This window comes from Mirounga angustirostris, unplaced genomic scaffold (genome assembly GCF_029215605.1).
Source record: "Mirounga angustirostris isolate CCGP_5_RB_7025 unplaced genomic scaffold, mMirAng1.0.hap1 SCAF_4, whole genome shotgun sequence".
Taxonomy (NCBI): Eukaryota; Metazoa; Chordata; class Mammalia; order Carnivora; family Phocidae; genus Mirounga; species Mirounga angustirostris.
This window is the reverse complement of record NW_026991712.1, coordinates 161,139,962-161,158,296: the sequence shown is the minus strand read 5'-3', so window position 1 is coordinate 161,158,296 and position 18,335 is coordinate 161,139,962. Positions and strand designations below refer to the sequence as shown.

At 52.6% G+C, this 18,335-nt stretch overlaps 1 protein-coding gene across 1 annotated transcript in view; it reads right to left on the bottom strand.

Annotated features, from left to right (window-relative positions):
- The window catches only part of INPP5B (inositol polyphosphate-5-phosphatase B), a 47,372-nt gene extending 34,828 nt beyond the window's left edge, over positions 1-12,544 (bottom strand). The window contains 9 exon segments of the mRNA XM_045898040.2: positions 3,157-3,253; positions 3,255-3,352; positions 3,355-3,540; positions 8,057-8,167; positions 9,367-9,396; positions 9,513-9,610; positions 11,132-11,223; positions 11,607-11,689; positions 12,403-12,544. Coding sequence (XP_045753996.1) covers positions 3,157-3,253; positions 3,255-3,352; positions 3,355-3,540; positions 8,057-8,167; positions 9,367-9,396; positions 9,513-9,610; positions 11,132-11,223; positions 11,607-11,663 — 769 coding nt within the window. The 5' untranslated portion in view covers positions 11,664-11,689; positions 12,403-12,544.
- Between the last annotated feature and the right edge of the window lie 5,791 nt (positions 12,545-18,335).

Genomic DNA, 18,335 nt, shown 5'->3' with positions numbered 1-18,335 from the left:
ATGGAAGAGAGGAAAGTCAAGAGACACATCTAATATTGTACCAAGGTGCAATAAGGAAAATAAAAATAAAAAATATCAGGCCACTTAGCCACACACTTTGTTCAAATCCTCATCATTTATCCAATTTCAGCTCGCCTAAGCATCATCGGTGGTAAAGTCTACAAATTTGTTACAGTATATTTTAGGCAGCAAAGAAAACATGCAAGTCAGCGAGCTTCTATGTTCCAACACTGTCTTCCCTCTAATAAATATTGATGCCTCTCTTCCTGAACCTTCCGTCCCTGAGGATTTTTCTGTGCAGAGCTCCTTCTAAATGAATGTTTATGGGTCACTTCTCTTGCTCTAGACTGCCACTGTAGATTTTCAACACAAACTGTTTTCTGAGGGAAAGAAGTCTTGGGGGGGGGGGCCTCTTCTGTTCTAGAAACAAACACAAGGTTAAATGGGACAAAGAGGGAAAATGGTGAAGGGAACAACAAAAGGAGGAAGAAAAAGGGAGCACAGTTCTCTTTTGTTTAAAGAAACAAAGTGATTCAAACTCATTTGCTTAGGATCAGGTGGAGCTTCCCACAAAGGTAGAGAGAGAGGACGGGCATATTCCTACCTGCAGAAACATCTAAGAGAATTCCTTTTCTCCACACTAAAAGGATATGTTGGTCACACAGATTTTACTTATTGAAAGACGGGGGGTGGGGCCCTGAGCTGACCATCCCAGGGGCTATTTTTCCAACATTCTCTCTGGCTTCTACCCTAGTGATCTAGGTTACCCTTTAGCTGCCCTGAGATATAAATAGCATACATTTCCTTTCTCAGGCCAGACAGACTTTAATGCTTTGTTTCCTGGGTTCAGGGGAAAAAGTACTCACAGCACATCTCATTTGAAATTTGAGTTACTACAAAGCTGCCTCACTTTGAATCAACCATGGAAATAAGAAAACCACTTCAAAAGACCAAAATTTGTTTGTTATTACCGCTTTGTTAAATCAGCCCAGAAGAGCCCCACTGGGACTTCTGAGTAGTTCTTTCCCTTCCTAGCGCATACCTCAGAATCTTCCAGAACACAGCTCCAGGTCTTTGCATGTGCCCAGGATGAAATGCAGGTGAATGTTTTACACAAGGACAGGGTGAGTACGGAGGCCTAAGGAGGATCCCTCAAGGGGTTTTCTGGATAAGAGCACCTTCACTTGCTGGATAGGAATAAGAAGGCATTTGTCCTTATTTCTTTTTAAGGAAAGAAAAAGCTCCATAGAGAAGAACAAATAAGTGAAGAAGCAGAAAAGCCCCACCTGTGATAGCTACTTGTCTTAGCCTAAGAGAATCAGATGAACAGGTTACCACTCCTCCAGCAGAGTCCGCAACCATTTCAACATCACATCTGTCAGACCCCTCTCGGTTAGACTGTCAGCTCCTTGAGGGAGCCCTGTTTCTCCTGAAGTGCATCACGAGTAGCATTTTAAAGCAGCCTTTTGCCTCGGGTCAGTTCCTCAGGCTATCAGGAAGTGGGTATTTTGATCATATGCATATGGGAAGAACCAAATCCACTACCTGTTTCTGGGCCTGGACTATCCAGAACATCCAGAGGAGACCCAGAGAGTGACTCTCCTCTGAGGCCAGAGCAACTCTGGAAACAGAGATGAGAGACAGAACGGGGGGCTTGGCGCCATCTCTTACCAATTTTAACATGAGCAACTTAGCAATTAATAGCATAACCCCACTTACTGTAGGTACTATGATGGGGTCAAATCATTTTAAAACAAAACTAAAAACAAAACCTTGACAATCATTCCTCACCAGCATGTGACTAGGTTTTGTTTTTCGAACAGAAACGAAAGATTCTGAGATCCCTTGCATTTATCACCCAGGGGCAGATAACTGGTTTCAGAGCTGTCCTGACTTCTCCCAGAAGACCTCAGTCCACTTAGAGAATGAAGCACTCCAGCAACCTGGCGCTGGCACGCTGGCTGAGAAAACACAACCCACCTTGTTCTGTGGCCACGGGGCCTGTTCTCAGTCGCAGGCTCTCACCAGTCCCAGCACCACAGCCCAGAATGTCATGGGAACCAAAGCAACAGCTGTCTCAAGATCAGTACTTCAAGTGAGAAGAGATAAGCCCAAGAAAGACACAAACTATAAGCACCATCAGGAGCCTCAACTGCGCCTTGCGGCAGCTGCAATGAAGAAAAAGTATAAGCACTGAGGAATTCCTTTGCTCACCCGATTTCCTCTCATTTTACAAACTTTGTGCAATATGCTATCCCCACCCTCCTTGCCCCAGCCCCTCATAGTTTCCAAGCCTTATAAGAGCAAGCGGAGTGCTGGCCCACACTTAACACAGCTACTTGACCGACTCTTCATCTTTCGCAAATGGCTGAGAAAAGGGGCACGAATGGGTACCAGTGGTCATGCCAAAGCTCACACATAACTGGAGCCGCATGGGCACACCCAGGAGAAAAACATGCCAAAGAGCCCTCGCAGAAAATCCAGGTCTGCAGGTCCTCCCAAAGCACCAGACTGATGCACACTTCAGCCCTGGGCCTCTCGCTTTCCAAAAAACAACCTCCTGCTCAACAATTGGGCTTTTGTGCTGCACAATATTCCCCAGTAAGGGCTCGGTTTAAAAAAATCTAGTCCCTTTCACCTGTAACCTCATCCTGGCCTCGGGTCCCAAGGTGGACAGGGCCCTCTTGGACTCCAGGTCTGTGCACATCCCCATCTATCACACGGGCCGAAGACCGACAAGAGAGCCAGGCGGCCCCAATACACACACCCTTCCTTGCCCAAAGCAAGGCACCATCAAGGAGAGCGCACCCCCAACACAAGCCAAACACGGAAGGTCAGGATGGAGAAACTGAGGCTCAGAAAGGGGCAGCGACTGGCCCCAGGTCACACAGCGAGTCAGGAACGGAGTTTCACTACAACCCCAGCCTCCCAGATTCCTGAGTACCACACAGCCATCCGCCTGCCCTCACCACTCCGGCTAAGAATAACATCCCCACGGAACTTCAGTCCAGCGTCCCCGCCTCCTGAGGGCCAGGACCTTAGTCTTTGCCCCGTGCGTCCACCGGCCAAACCGCAGACCGTGCCCATCCGCGGGCCTGGCCCGCCGCCGGCCCCCGCCCAGAGCCCCAGCCCAGCCACCCACAGGCCTCCAAAGACCTGCAGAGTCGCAGTCCCGAGAGTCGGCGGCGGCAGACATTTCCCTGCCTGCTTCTTCAAGCTCTTCATCACGCCGCCCGCACCGCCCCACCCGCTCCGCCCCCAGAGGGGCCCACCCCGCGTGTCACCTCCGCCAATCGAAGGCCCAGCTTCCCCATAGCCCCGCCCCCAAACAGAAAGGTGCCCGCCCCCGTAGCCGCACTTTCTCCAATCCCCACCACCCGTTTCGAGACGGATACCTGCCTCCGCCAATCCCGGCGCACGGCGGCCCGGTGCCTGGAGGCGAGTTCCAACCGAGCGGCGTGGGCGGCTCGGGCTCCGGCCGGGTGCACCTGTATTGAGACAGCCACAGGAACTCAGGATCCGGAGTCGCAGGATCGAAACCTGTGGCGGGGACATAGACGGAATGCTGAGCTATGGGCTTGAAGAGCCGGTTCCACCTCAGCATGACTGTATGCAAATCGCTCAGCCTCCCGGGAGTCTCTAAGCCTGTCTCCCTGCGCACTCGGTGCGTTTCAGAGTCAAATGCAATAATAAATGTGAAAACAAAAGTAACCTTCCAGGCTAGACCCGCGCCACTCCTCCGTGATAACTATGTGCCAGTGTCTGTGCTTCATAGGTGTATCTCTCCTTAATCCTCACAACTAACTTCAGGAGGTAGGGAACTATTTTCCCATGGCAGCTGAGCTCAGAGACCTTAAGTCTAAGGTTGCGACGGGGGAATTCAAATAGCTGTCAGTAGTAGGGAGTGGGTTGGGTGCTTTTATTGCCCATCATCTCCGTCAGCAACTTGTAAACTACTCCAAATAAACACACACTCTAAGTAAAAGCAGTGTGCTTGCTATGGGATACGCCTTCAAGACAAGTCCTCTCAAAGACAAGTCCTCTGGTTCCCCCTTAAGCAGACTGCCACTCCTTCCTAGAAATTCTCTAGTGGTTCCGCCTTTCACTCAAACCCAGGTCTGTCTGAGCCCCAAACGCTTTTGGTTTCCTATGCTCTTTTGCCTGCTCTTGTAGAACTGCATGAACCTAACCGAACTGAATTGGATTTGCAAGGGTATCATAAATGAAGAAATTTGGGTTCCAGGCCCCAGTGTGGCACCACCAGACACAGCTTTTAAAATTCTTTTCAGCATTAACATACTGTTAACCCATCCTGGGCCTCATCTGATCCTCACAAAACTCTTGGAGTAGTAGGGAAGGCAGGTTCATATCTCCATTGTACAAATGATAAAGCCAAGGCCTAAGGAAATAAAATATACTGTTCACGTTCACAACTAGGAAGTGGCAGAGCTGGGATCTGAATTGAAATCTCTGGACCCGGTGGACATGAGTTAGAACCTGGGGTTCCAAACCTTGTCATATTACTTCAATTGATGAATGACCTTGGGTAAGCTACTTACCTTCTCTGTGTCAGTTTACTCATCTATAAAACAGGATATCTACTCTTTAGTATTGCTCAAAAGACAGAACAGGAGAACATGGTTGGTGTGCATTGTCTAGATGTCTAGAAAAATGTCTGGGACATAGTAGGTGCTCATTTCGGGTTAGCTACTTCTTTTCTCTAACTGTGGTCTCTTGACCAAGGTACTTCTACTCCCTGACCTTTTGGTTGTGCTGCATATTACCCACCAAGGACTGGGTGGAGAAAACCTATTTCCTTTCACCTTTCACCTCACACCTCATCCTGGACTCCAGTCCCTTTATCTGTAAAATGCAAGGGTTGGGCTGGTAGACACCTAAGAGTCTTCAGCAGTGAGAGTCCCCTCTTACCCGGGCCCCTCCCTGAGGAAGTCCACATCCGGACGACTACTCAGAGAAGAACTTGATTCAGTGCAGGTTCCTGCTGGTTGTCCCAAGTGTGGGCCCCAGAAGGCAGAGTAGGGAAGACAACCGATAGACACACACTTAAGCCTAAAAGAGGGAAGTCATCCTTGATTCCTCTCTCTGCATCCTCACAGCTGGCCTCAAGCTTGTTCTTCCATTCAACACATATCCATGAAGTATCTACTAGGTGCCAGGCACCGTCCTAACCACTGGGGGTAAAGATGTGAACACAACCCAAACTCACTGCCCCCGGGGCACCTTCATTCCTTCAGTTTGAGTTCTCCAGTGTACCCTCTCCTCCCCATCCCTATTACCAGGCCCTAGCTTGAGCCTCAGTTTTGTGGGTTGTTTTTTTTTTTTTAAGATTTATTTATTTGAGGGGCGCCTGGGTGGCTCAGTTGGTTAAGCGACTGCCTTCGGCTCAGGTCATGATCCTGGAGTCCCAGGATCGAGTCCCGCATCGGGCTCCCTGCTCGGCGGGGAGTCTGCTTCTCCCTCTGACCCTCCCCCGTCTCATGCTCTCTCTCTCTATCTCATTCTCTCTCTCAAATAAATAAATAAAATCTTTAAAAAAAAAAAAAAGATTTATTTATTTGAGGGGCGCCTGGGTGGCTCAGTTGGTTAAGCGACTGCCTTCGGCTCAGGTCATGATCCTGGAGTCCCTGGATTGAGTCCCGCATCGGGCTCCCTGCTCGGCGGGGAGCCTGCTTCTGCCTCTGACCCTCCTCCCTCTCATGTGCTCTCTCTCTCTCATTCTCTCTGTCTCAAATAAATAAATAAAATCTTTAAAAAAAAAAAGATTTATTTATTTGAGGCGGGGAGGGGCAGAGGGAGAGAAAATCTTAAGGAGACTGCACACTGAGTGTGGAGCCCGACCTGGGGCTTGATCCCACAACGCTGAGATCACGACCTGAGCTGAAATCCAAGAGCCAGGCACTCAACTGACTGAGCTACCCAGCGCCCCTCCAAGCCTAAATTTTTACACCCGAACCCTTGCAATACACTTCCATTGACCTCCCTGCCCCAGGCTCTCCCCCTTCCGCACCAGTTGCCAGAGGAACTTTTCCTACATGCAAATCTACCTTGTCATTCCTTTGTTTAAAACTCCTATAGCTCCCCGAGCTGGAGGGCAAAGTCCAAGACCCTTCCTCAGCTGTCTTTGCTGGCCTCTCCTGGCTCAGCTCCTTCCACATCTTCCTACCCCAAGTTCAATCCCACCCAACAACCTGCTCTTCCCTCTGACAGCCCTTTCCCCCTTGTTGCCTGCCTGGGAGAAACCTCATTCATCTTTCAGCTCTCAGCTTACACATCACCTCCGCCGAAGTCTTTCCTCACAGAACCGTTTATATGGGATAAGGTGGCATAAGCTTAGAAAGCACTTATAAAAGATTCTGCATCGAAACACAGGAGCTCGGGGCACTTGGGTGGCTCAGTCAGTTAAGCGTCTGACTTGGGCTCAGGTCATGATCTCAGGGTCATGGGATGGAGCCCCGATGGAGCCCCACAACGGGCTTCGTGCTCAGTGGGGAGTTTGCTGGTCCCTTGTCCCTCTCCCTCCGTTCCTCCTACCCCTCACCCCTTCCCCTGCTCGTGCTCTCTCCTCTCAAATAAATAAATAAATCCTGTAAAACAAACAAACAGGCAAACAAAACCCATAAGAGCTCAAGCTCTGGAGGAGACTATCTAGTCCTGTCTTATCCTGGCTCCATGGGTTCACCAGCTGTGACCTCAAGCAAGACACTTAAACTCTCTGAGCCTCAGGTTCCTGATCTGTAAAATGGAGAGGTTGCTGATACCTACCTTGTAAGGCTGCAGTAAGGAAAACAATATAATGTGTGAAAAGTTCCTAGAACGGGGTCAAACACACACTGCGTCAACAATGAACGTTAGCTAAGTTATGGACCCTCTTGTACAGAAGGAAGAAACAGTTTCTGAGCTCCTACTATGTGCTGGGCACTCTCACATGTGTTATGCCATTTAACCCTCACAACTCCGTGAGGAAGATATTCTTTACATGCACAAATCTACAAGCCAAGGTTCAGAGAGGTGAAAGGTGGTTTGCCCCAAGTCACACACAGCTAGGGATCAGCAAAGATAGTTTCAAAGGCAAGGGGGCTGTGTAGCTTCAAGGTCCATGCTCTTTGCTTGTTTACTATTGTTACCCCTCGTACATCTACTAATAATAATCGTAAGATGAGTTATCCTTATGAGTTGAAGCTTTGGAGACAAATTTCCCCCCGCTCATAGAATAAACTTTAAACCCCTTAACCAGGCATTCAAGGCTCTGTAATCTTGTTTCTACTTCCTTTTCCCACATATGCCAGGTTGCACCCAAAGCCAGTCTCCTTCCTGGCACACCAGGTAGCTAAGTTGGAGCGCCTGGAGGTTCAGTCTCTATGGTGAGACCACGATGGGAGGGAGGCACCCCCTGCCCCATTCCCACAGAGACAAGGTGCTGGCTGGAAAGGAAACAAGTAACAGTGTTGGGTAACACCTAAGCCCAGCACCTGGTGGCTCGGATTTGCATGTTCTGTGGCTAATCCTCTGTTCTGTAAAAACTCTCCTTTACCTGCCTGGCTGAAATCCTGATCCAAACAAATTCTGCCCCAGAAGCCACTAACCTCTCACTGCTAAGCCAAAGCTAGACTCTTTCCTCAGCTGCAGTGGGAGAGAGAGCAGGGTTCAAGGGCAGGAGAGCCCATGTGCCAGACTTCTCTTGGTCCCATCTGTGGTTGCCAGAGACAGGAAAGATGGGCCTCTAGAAGCTACAGACCCAGCTAACTTGTAAAAGATTCTACATCAGAATCACAGCCTATCCTGTGCAGCCCTGCCCAGAACCAGGAGGACAAAGGGGGCTCTGCTGGAGTTAAAACTCAGGTCTGGAAATGGGAAACCAGAAATGCAAACAGGTGGTTGGCTCACAGCCTGAGGGCACTGTGGCTTCAGGCCAGCAGGTTTGAGAGGGCACAGAAACTGTGGAGTGTGAGGCCAAAGGGTGGAAAGTCAACTGGCAGCAGGGTAGGTCAGTGCACAGCCAACGCCCCCACCCCAGAGAACTTGGGGTCTTACCTACCTGGACAGGCCCTGGCAACTTCTTGGAGGAACACCCTGGTGTGTGAACCAAAGGGCAGCTGGAACACGAGGCTGAGCTCCGCTGTGTCCAGTTGGACGGTCACATCTGAGCCTGCACAGAGGAGGTGGGAATTGAGACCTTGGCCTCCAGGAACCAAGTGCTAAGGCTCGCGGCCCCAGAATGGAGATCCCAAGGCTCCTTCGGCCATAAAGCAGTTCACCCAAGGCTGCTACTGGGCCATAAGGGAATCTCTGTACCCGGAGCTACAAATGAACATCCTCCTCGCTCCACGGAGGGGGTGGACCAAGGTTCTAACAGTCAGGAAGCCTTGCCACAAGAGTCTTAGACGGGGCTGGGAGAGAATAAGTTCTCTAACCTGTGGTCTCTCCCTCCTCGAGCAGAAGGAAAAGCACATGGAGGCAGACAAGAGCAGCTATCTGTCTATCCATGGTCCACCTGACTATGACAGGCATGAGCGAGGTCCTGGGAATACCATGGTGAAGAGAATGGACACAGCCTGTCTGCGGGCTCATGGTGAGCACCCACAAATGTGCTGAACTAATAAGTGAGTAGGAGCAATCCAGCACCGTGATCAAGAGGGTGGGCTCCAGTGTCTGGATTCTGGGTTTGAAACCTGGTTCCACCACTTACTAAGTTACTTAATTTCCCTGGGCCTCGGTTACCTCTTCCATAAAATAGGGATGAGAGCATTGATAACCTCATGGAGTTGTGAGGAAAGCAGCATATGATGCCTATAAAGCTCTTAGCACAGTGCCTGGCACAAGACGACCAGGGATTAAACATTCATTTCTGTTGTTATTACCACCGCCATTACTATAGTCTGGCAAAGGAGGTAAGCATTAAACTGGTTCACCACCGATAATTAAATCAACGTGAATGACAGAGACCTGGCGAGGATGAGAAAAAGGAACGGGTATCAGTGAGGCTTGGACAATTTCAGGAGGCTCAACAGAAGCTTCCTGGAAAAAAGCAAAGTGTGAACTGAAGCCCTGAAGGATGAGTTGGCTAAGTGAAAGGAGGTGTAGGGGCTTTCAGGAAGAGGGAACAGCATGTGCAGGGGCTCGGTGGTGTCATGTTTGAGGTGATGGGAAGCCATCCAGAGGATTCCAAGCACAGCAAGGAGGAGGAGAATGATGGAACCCAGGCCAGAGAGGTGGGCGGGCTTGATCCTCCAGCGTCGTGCTTGCCACGGGAAGGACATCAGAGTGCTCTTACTTCACACCATTCTTCTCTCTGCAGCTCCTCTACCCCCTGCCCCAGCTGGGACTCACGCTGAAAGGACCACTCACCAAGAATGTAGAGTTCGCCTTCTGGGGACACTGTGGGGAGGGAAACGGAAAGGCCCTTAGCCATTGGGCACCCTAGCCCCTGCAAGGGCAGACATGACCCAGGGACCCAGAGAAGAGGGATTCATACCGCCCAGCCCTTGTGGCACCTTCTTCCAGCGTAAAATCCTGTGAGACTGGCACTATCTGGTCCAAAGAGACATCGTCCCCCGTAATGGCCATCCTCCGGTGCATATACATGAAGAGACTAAGGGCAGGAAGCAGCAGTGAAGACAGGGCCCACTGGCCGTCCCTCAGGCCCATCAGGGAGGCCTTGGGTGCTCACATTCCCTCCTTGGTCCCTAGGGTCATGCTGGGGGTGCCTAGTTATACACAATCCTCATGCCTTCTCTGTCCACGGTGCCCATCAGAGACCGCAATTCTATGGATAGGTCCTCAAAGCTGAATGTGTCTTATTTTGGGGGCGCCCCTGCTTTGTGAGTAAAACATGTGCGTCATCTATCCATTGTGTGTAACAGCAATAGCACAATCCCGGCCACCCCCTTCCCTCTCTGACCGCAGTTTTGCTATCTGTAAATTGAGGGTGGTAGATTCGAAAATGTCTCATGCCCCTCCCTCCCAGCTCTGAGATCGTGAGGTTCACTTTCTGGCTCTGAGACCTTTGATAAGTAGTCTTCATTCTCTCTCTGCTTCTGTGTAATATGTAGGCATTACTAGCAACATTTATTGGGTACTTTCTATGTCCTTCACAGTGTTTGAAACATTTTACAGGTACAAACTCACTCTAATCTTCAATCTGGACAAATTGAAGTACAGAGGTTGCTTGCTCAAGATCACGTGGTTCAGGGGGTGCCTGAATGGTTCAGTCGGTTAAGTGTTGGACTCTTGATTTTGGCTCAGGGTGTGCTCTCAGAGATAGAACCCTGCCTGGGGCCTTGTGGAGCCTGCTTAAGATTCTCTTTCCTGGCGCCTGGGTGGCTCAGTCGTTAAGCGTCTGCCTTCGGCTCAGGTCGGGGTCCCATCGAGCCCCACATTGGGCTCCCTGCTCCGCGGGAGGCCTGCTTCTCCCTCTCCCACTCCCCCTGCTTGTGTTCCCTCTCACTGTGCCTCTCTCTGTCAAATAAATAAACAAAATCTTTAAAAAAAAAAAAAAAGATTCTCTTTCCCTCTCCCCCTGCCCCTCCCTGCCCCACTCGCTCTCACACTCTCTTTCTAAAACAAAAAGAAAAAAAGGTCATGTGGCTCAGAAGTAATAAAACCTGGGGCGCCTGGGTGGCTCAGTTTGTTAAGCAACTGCCTTCGGCTCAGGTCTATGATCCTGGAGTCCCAGGATCGAGTCCCACATCCAGCTCCCTGCTCGGCGGCGGCAGGGAGTCTGCTTCTCCCTCTGACCCTCCTCCCTCTCATGCTCTCTCTCTATCATTCTCTCTCTCTCTCTCAATAAATAAATAAAAATCTTAAAAAAAAAAAATAAGTAATAAAACCTGGATTTGAACCCAGGCAGAAAGACCACGCAACTCAAGATCTGGACAAGTACATTAAGTCATCTATGCCTGAGGAGTTTTTTCATCAGATTTTGAGGATTATATGAGCTAATACACATGATGAAGCGCTTAGAATATAGTGTTCAAACCATGTTAAGTATCATTATTATAATTAATCTAGAAGACTTAGACTCTACCCCAGAGGGATGGCTGAAGTCCAGCTGGAGGGTACAGTGAAGAATAACCCCAAGGCTCGACAAGCAAGGACCAAACCCCTCACTTACGCATGTTCCTGGCCACGTTTCTGACGGTGGCGCACGAGTCCCAGGAGGCGGCTCTGTCTGCTTTCTCCCTCACACAGCACACCTTGTACTGCCTGCTGCGTAGGGTCAAGGGAAGCCAAAACGAAACCCCAGGCCAGGCCTCTGCCAGCCCAGCCCAGCCCACCTTCCCTGCCCTTCCGTTGCTCATCCAGATTCACTGTGTGACCTTGAGCAAGTCACTTCACTTCTCTGATCCTTCCTTATCTGTGAAATGGGGATGATAACACCCAACTTCACAGTAGGTTGGGAGCATAACAGTATTTAAAGCACTGGGAAGAGTCCAGCACTGAGCAAGTACTTAGTAAATACTGGTTTCCTTCTCCCCTGATGGCACAGAGAGAGGGAGGAGAGCAGATAGACACATAGACACGGTCCATTCCACTTCCCAGGGCCAGGGAGGGTGCCCGGGCTGGGAGCTCACTGCTGGGAAGGATATGATGATGCAGTATTCTCCCTCAGCCAGGGTCTCCTGGATCGCCACAGACTGGTCCATGCTGGGCCCTGCTGGACAGACACACCCTGGGGAGACAGCAGATAGGAGCCCCCTTTGGTCAACAAGTTACCCAGGAGGTGATAGAGCTGCCTCAGAGGGCTGGGGGGCAGGGAGGAGGGGCCCTTGTACAGGGAGAGGGTAGAGGAGGCCTGACTCTCCTCTTCCTCCTCCTTAGATGGGCCTTTTAGTTTCTAGGGAGAGGGGCCATCCCTTTGGCCCTGGAGGGATGTACAATTTGTTGTACCACCCTTTGTCTGGAAGGGCATCCAGTTGTTTCTGAGTGGGGTCCTGTCAACTAGTTGGAAGATGGGTGCCTTGTCCCATTACTGGAGATGGAGACACGGTCCCACTGCCCCCGGGATAGGGCTCTGCCTCCCTTTTTGGGGAGCAGTAGTAGTCCTGGTGGCACCTCTCTGGGAGGTGTCCGTGGTGTGTCTGCATGGGTTTTGGGGGAAACGTCCTGTTCTCAGAAAGGGCGGTGTCTCATCCTGGACAAGGACCCCAGTCCTGTTCCTCTTTCCTTGGAGACAGGAAAAAACATCCCACTGCTCCTTGCCCCCCCCCCCCCGCCGCCCCGCCCAGCAGGCCTCATTGCATCAGCCACAGGCCAGGGGGTGTCTGGTTTTGACAGCCGCAGGACAAGGGTCTCAGCCCTCAGTTTGCCCACTCCCTCCTGCCCAGCCCTGCCCTGGCTTCCCTGCTCCGCACCGGCTCCCAGCCCCCTGCCATTGCCACCTACCTCCCGAGCTGTCACTGCTGGGTAGTGGGACACCGCGGCCCTGGCCGGCTAGTGACTACGTTTCCCAGCAGCCCCTGCGCCACAAGATGGTCAGCCAGCCTGCAAGTCCCAGCATGCCCGCACCAATCACGGGGGCGCTGGTGTGTGTGTGGGGGGGGGGGGTGCTCCCCACCCCCATTAACTCTTTAGGTCCTGGGCTACGCTGGGCTCCCGATTCCAGAAAGGTTTTCTTAGTGACTGATCTAACTTCCACCCCAGCCCTCCAAGTCATGGGGCCAGAGCTCCTCGCCCAGGGCATGGAAGGAAGATGGCCACGTCTGCCTTAAGGGAAAAAAGAATGCATTTTCATTTTCTCCTCTATTCCATCCTCAACTCCCATCCACGCTGGCCAGCTCTGGCCTTGACTGGAACGCTTTCTCCCCACAGAACTACCTTGTCCTAGCTTAAAGGAGAACAGCACTGTTGAAGAACCATCACCTGTTTCCCAGGTGGAGAAACTGAGGATCAGAGAGGTTAAACAGTGTGACCAAGGCCCTGCAGCTAGCAAGTGGCAAATTGGGCTCAGCTGGTCTCGCTCCAGCTTCCGTGCATTGACCCTGCCACACACTGCCACCTTTCCTCCCTTCTCCCGTGTGTGTGATGTGTGCCTGACGGGAGCACCTGGTCCTGCCCGCCTCATGGGACTGCTGGAAGACAATGAATGTGAGTGTGCTTTGCAAAGGGGTAACACTGTTCATGTGCACTGCCATGCAGAGACCCAATCCTCCTCCTCCCCTCCTCCTCTGGGAGGAGAGAGGACATGGGAGGGAGCCCCTCAGCTCTCAAGACAGCTATTGCTCTGAAGCCCCCTCCCCCGATTTACAGACTTTCTCCTTTTGGGCCTTGATTTCTGCGTCTAAGATAAGGAGTTTGCCCCAGATGGACAAAAGGGGCCAGCTCGGATACGGGAATCCAGGACCAGTCTCTCACCCTATTGGCTATGTCACTGTAAGCTGTAAGCTCCCTGAGGACGGGGTGATGTCTTTTCCATATCACCCTGCAAAGTTTCTGGCACAGTCAGCCCTCAGAATGTGTTTACTGAATTAGCGAATTAATGAACTGTCCTAATGTATACACCTTCTCTTAAGCTTTGACCCAAACTAAAGGGTCAGTGTTGGGGAAGGAGTGGCCACTGTGACCTCAAACCAGTGCCACCTTCTCTTTCACTAAGCTGGGAGTTGCTGCCCTAATGGCCAGTCCAACTCTACCTATGTAAACATCTTCCAGAAACAGATGGCACCTTCTTCCCAATCTTCTCCTTTTGCCAGAAATCCACAACTCAAATGGAGTTCAAGTTTATTTGAATTTGATTTCAAAGTTACGTAGGGGATGAGGAGAAAGTGAATTGATTCAGACCCTTGGAGATAAAGGGGGTGGGATCACCAGGAAAGCAGGGGAACCCCAATTCCAGCCCCACACTTAATGATAAAAGCTGGGGAGGAAGGTCTGGGAAAAGTGGACCGGGCCAGACTTTGGAGTCCTCCCATTTGATGGGGGTCAGGAGGGAGGTTCTGTTTTCCAGACGACCCCCAGCCTCTCCTTGAGACTGGGGCTGAGGCCCTGTCCTCTTGGAGGGCACCAAGTTCAGGCCCAGGCCCTGGGAGGGAGAAGTAAGGATCCTGGAACCCAGGCTGTGGACTTGACAAATCCTTTTCACTGAAGATACAGCTGCAGGAATCAGAGCCGGGGTGGGACTGGGGGTTTGCAGGACCTTGCAGCTCCCTGGTTCTGCTGGGCCCAGCTAGGGGAGTGGGAAGGGAGCAGGGCAGAGTGGAGGAGCAGGAGCATGGTCCCAGCCATGGCCCAGCGCAGGGGGCTCCTAGTGAAGATTCCTAGTGAAGCTGGAGGCCGTTGCTGAGGCTAAGGCTTGGCGGCACTCCTGGCAGCAGGGCTGAGCCACAGCCCTGGGACCCCCAGGGGTCCCTGCCATGCAGGCCTGGCTGCAGCCCGCAGCATAGCCTGAGCTGGGCAAGTTGAGCTGCAAGAAGAGATGGGACCATTCGTACTCCACTTGCCCCTGCCCCCCACTCACCGAGGCAGAAAGTGTTAAGTGGGCCTAGGGCTGAGCTGAACCTCCCTGGACCCGCAGCTCCCTCCCCACGAGGTCAGCCAGCCGGTCCCCAGAGAACATACAGGGTGACCCGAAACAAGGAAGCATGTCATGGAGACTTGGAAAATCCCAGCTGCTGCCCTGGATTTGGTATAATGCAGAGCTGAGAGGGTCAAGCTTGCTGGACCCCGGGCAGCCTGGCCCCCAGCAGCTCTAGCTCCAGCCAGATCCAGAGGCTGACCCGCTCTGTGCAGGCGCGAGGAGAAAGGCGTGCAGTTCTGCGGAAGGACAGCAATGCAATCTTTGGAGTACTCCCAGGGCTCACCTCACAGAAGCCCAAGCCCTTGGGGCACGTGGTCACAGCTTTCTGCCCTTTGAAGCAGTCACTACCTTGGCAGGAGAAGGTGGCACAGATGTTCCCCTGCAAGAGAAAGTGGAGGGCAGGCTGAGGGGCGGGGAACTCTGTTCAGGCTGAACAGGGAGTGAATGCTGCACAGAAGCGGGGCTGGAGCCTCACGTGTCTGTCCATCTGTCTGCTGGTCCGCTGGTCCGAGCCCCCACTCTGTCCCTGCCTCCCAGAACAGGCAGGTGTGAAGGAGCCACGTTCCTCTTGGGGGTCACCAGGAGCGTAGCAGGAAGCAGCTTGTCCTCTAGGATGGTCAGGTGGCCTAGGCCTGGGAGCCAAGCAGGGCTGCCTGGGGAAGTGCAGTAACGGTCAGTCGGTCTGCTGCAGGGAGTGGGATGGGGTGGTAACCCTCTGCAAAGTCCCAGCTCTCCACCCCAAATGGTTCGTGTGGGGGGTGGGGCAATCACAACCTGAAACTCCCCACTGTGCTGCCACCCTGGACCAGCACTGTTTTGTGGGGAGGGAAGTGCTGGTGTGGAGAGGGGGGAAGTGGGGGGAGGGGGAATCTGGAGGGGGTAGGGAACCAAAGGTACAAATCTCAGACTTGGGGAGTTATGAGAGGAGTAGATCTCAAAGGTAAGGGTCAGCCTGACCAGGCTCAGAGGTTAGGGTGTTGCTAGAGGCTGAGGATTGGTGAAAACTGACCTCAGACTTGAGGGCCTTTCAAAGAGTGGGGTTCAGAGTTGGGGGCTAGTGGGTGGGCAAGGCTGGGGCTTGGGAGCGGTGGGGTGGGGTTCAGAGCTCACGGGGCCAATGGGAGGAGTGAGAGTCAGGGCAATGGAGGAGGGGCTCTGGCCCCAGGCTGGTGGGCCTGCTCAGCAGAGGCCGGCTCACTAAGTGCCAAGCAGAGAGAGCGGGCTGCCACTGCAGCCCTGCAAAGAGCAAGGGCCTGGGCTGGCGGCCCAGTTGTTGGCCCACAGGCAAGGACTGGGACTGGTTTCATTTCCCCTGTTGTAAGTGAGGCTGCAGTGGGCCGTGTAGTGGGCAGCATTGAGTCGAATCAGCTGGAAGAGAGTGCCCAGAGTCTGGGAGGAGCAGGGATGGCCAGTCCTGACCAAGCTCAACCCTCTGCCCCAACCCCAACCACTGACTCCTCTTCCACCTGTCAGCATCTCTCTCCCAGGACCTTACTGCATGCAGGGTCAGCAGCAGCCCCACCCGGCCCCTCACCTCACAGCCATGCTCCCCGTGCTCTGCTCTTTGGAGAACTTTGCCTCCCTGGTAGCACATCTCTCTGAAGCAGGAGAAGCTGTGCATATCTGTGGACAGGTGTGAACACTGTGACCCCATTTCCATGGGGTGAAGGCATCAGGAGGCTCTCTCCTCCTGGACAGGAGCAGGGGTCAGCTGACTTCACCCCAGGTTCTGGGCTACCAGTTAAGACCAGCAGGAGAGAAGTAGGAGGAGGAGAGAGGGGACCACTGCAGGGAGCAACCAGCTGAAGGGTCCCAGGTCAAGGAAAGGTCAAGTGAAAGAGGTCATGAGGTCAGAGAAAAGGAGGGGCAGTCCCAGGGTCCAGCAACAGTCATGAGTTAGGGTTGGTCGGAGTGCGGGAAGGGCTGGGGTCCCCAGGCTGAGGACAGCTACTGCTGAGCAAAGCCGCCCCGTGGCTACTGCTGGCCACAGACTGCTGCCGAGGTGCTACAGGAGCTAGAGCGTGACGGACCCAGCTGAGGGCTGCACGAACAGGACAGTGGTCGGTATCCAAGGTGCTGACGTGAGGCTTGGCAGTAGGGGCCACGTCTCTCTACCCTCACCCCTGCTAATTTTTTCCTTTTGTAAGTAATCTCTACTCCTAACATGGGGTTCGAACTCAGGACCTTGAGATCAACAGTCACATGTTCTAGGTACTAAGCCAGCCAGGCGCCCCTACCTTCACCGCTTCTTACCGCCAGGTGCCTCAGCCCCTCTGTTGCTCCCTCCCCTCCCAACACCACAAGCAAGAAGTTCTCCCATCAACACCTCTCCAAGGGGAACTGTTTCCAAAGGTGAACAGGTTAAGAGAAGGGCCCAGAGGCTCTCCAGAAGTCTGTGTCCATGTGAAAGGAAGGGCCTCCCACATGGGCCTTTTTTCCTCCTCCCTGGTTTGGGTAGATGAGGCTGGAGGGACAACTCAAGAGTGTGAGGGGGCCAGACACTCAGCAGAATCAGAAAGCCTGGCTGGTTAGCTTCTAATCTGCATTACTTTGGGTTTTTGCCCATCTACTTTAATTTTTGCACCTCTCCATGACTAGAGAGAATATTCCCAATATTCCCTGTGCCCCAGCACTCTCCCAGCCATTGACCCACCTGCACACCTGAAGCTATGGAGGGCAGGGAGCATGTGCGCATGATGCAGCCCCCGGAATCACTTGTCAGCTCTGGGGATTCCTTCCAACACTGCCGCCGCTGAGGACACAGGGGCCACAGACAAAAGAAGGGAGCACAGCCAAAGGATGTCCAGACTGTAGCTGGAGGGAGAAATTAAAGCCAATTGGCAGCATGGGGAGACTGAAGGACCCCCATCCCAGGGTCCTGCTGGGACATGCCTCTTTGTGTAGATCAGAAACCTGGTAGGTAGAGAGATCAGAAACTCGGGAATGACAGGAAGGAGGGGAGGCCGTGTCCTTCCAGAACCCACCTGGAATGGGAGAACTCAGGCTGGCTGGTAGTAGAAAGGGTGGTGTGTGGGGAGAGACCACAGGTCCATTCCCACCATGAGAACTCTGAGGTGAGGCTGCTAACAGGATCTGAACAATGAGGGGTAGCCATCGTCCCAAGGATAAAATAATGCAGAGGGAGGAGAAAAATCCCAGAACTATGTCTGCTCCTCACTTCCCCAACACATTGGTTATGTTTAGGGTACTCTTCTTTGTGAAGCCTTCCCGCTCAAGTTGACCCCAGGGAAGGGAACAGAAAGAAAGTGGAGGAAAGGGATGGCCAGTTGTGTCTGGACACAGATCGATGATGGGCTTTCCTCTCAGAGGTGGGACTGAGGAGACTCCTGTTTCTGGGAGTTTCATCCCAGGATCAGCCTCTGGTTTCAGCAGGACCAGTCTGGGGGACAAGCCCAGGAATGACTCCTTGGCAGCTTCCTGCCTGGACTCCCTTCCCTGATGAGCAGCCTTCCTCCTTGAAGAGGGAGCTGTCACCTGTTCTCAGCAGCAAGCGCCATGGTCTCCACCAGGAGGTGGACGTTCGGACTCCATGTCTAAGGGAGAGATTAAGACTCAGGAACCAAGAATGGACTTCTGGGCATTCATGAACCCTTCAAGTGGTGTGCAAAAGTATCTATGTACATGTATATTCCTGGGGAGAAAGTCCACAATTTTTATCTTTGTATTTCCAAAGGAATCTAGGAACCCGCCAAGATTAAGGATTACTGCTGTAAGCTGAGAAGGAACCATCCTGCTCCTGCCCGAACCCGGTCAGGTCGTTGAGTGGGAGCCCTGTTCTTGC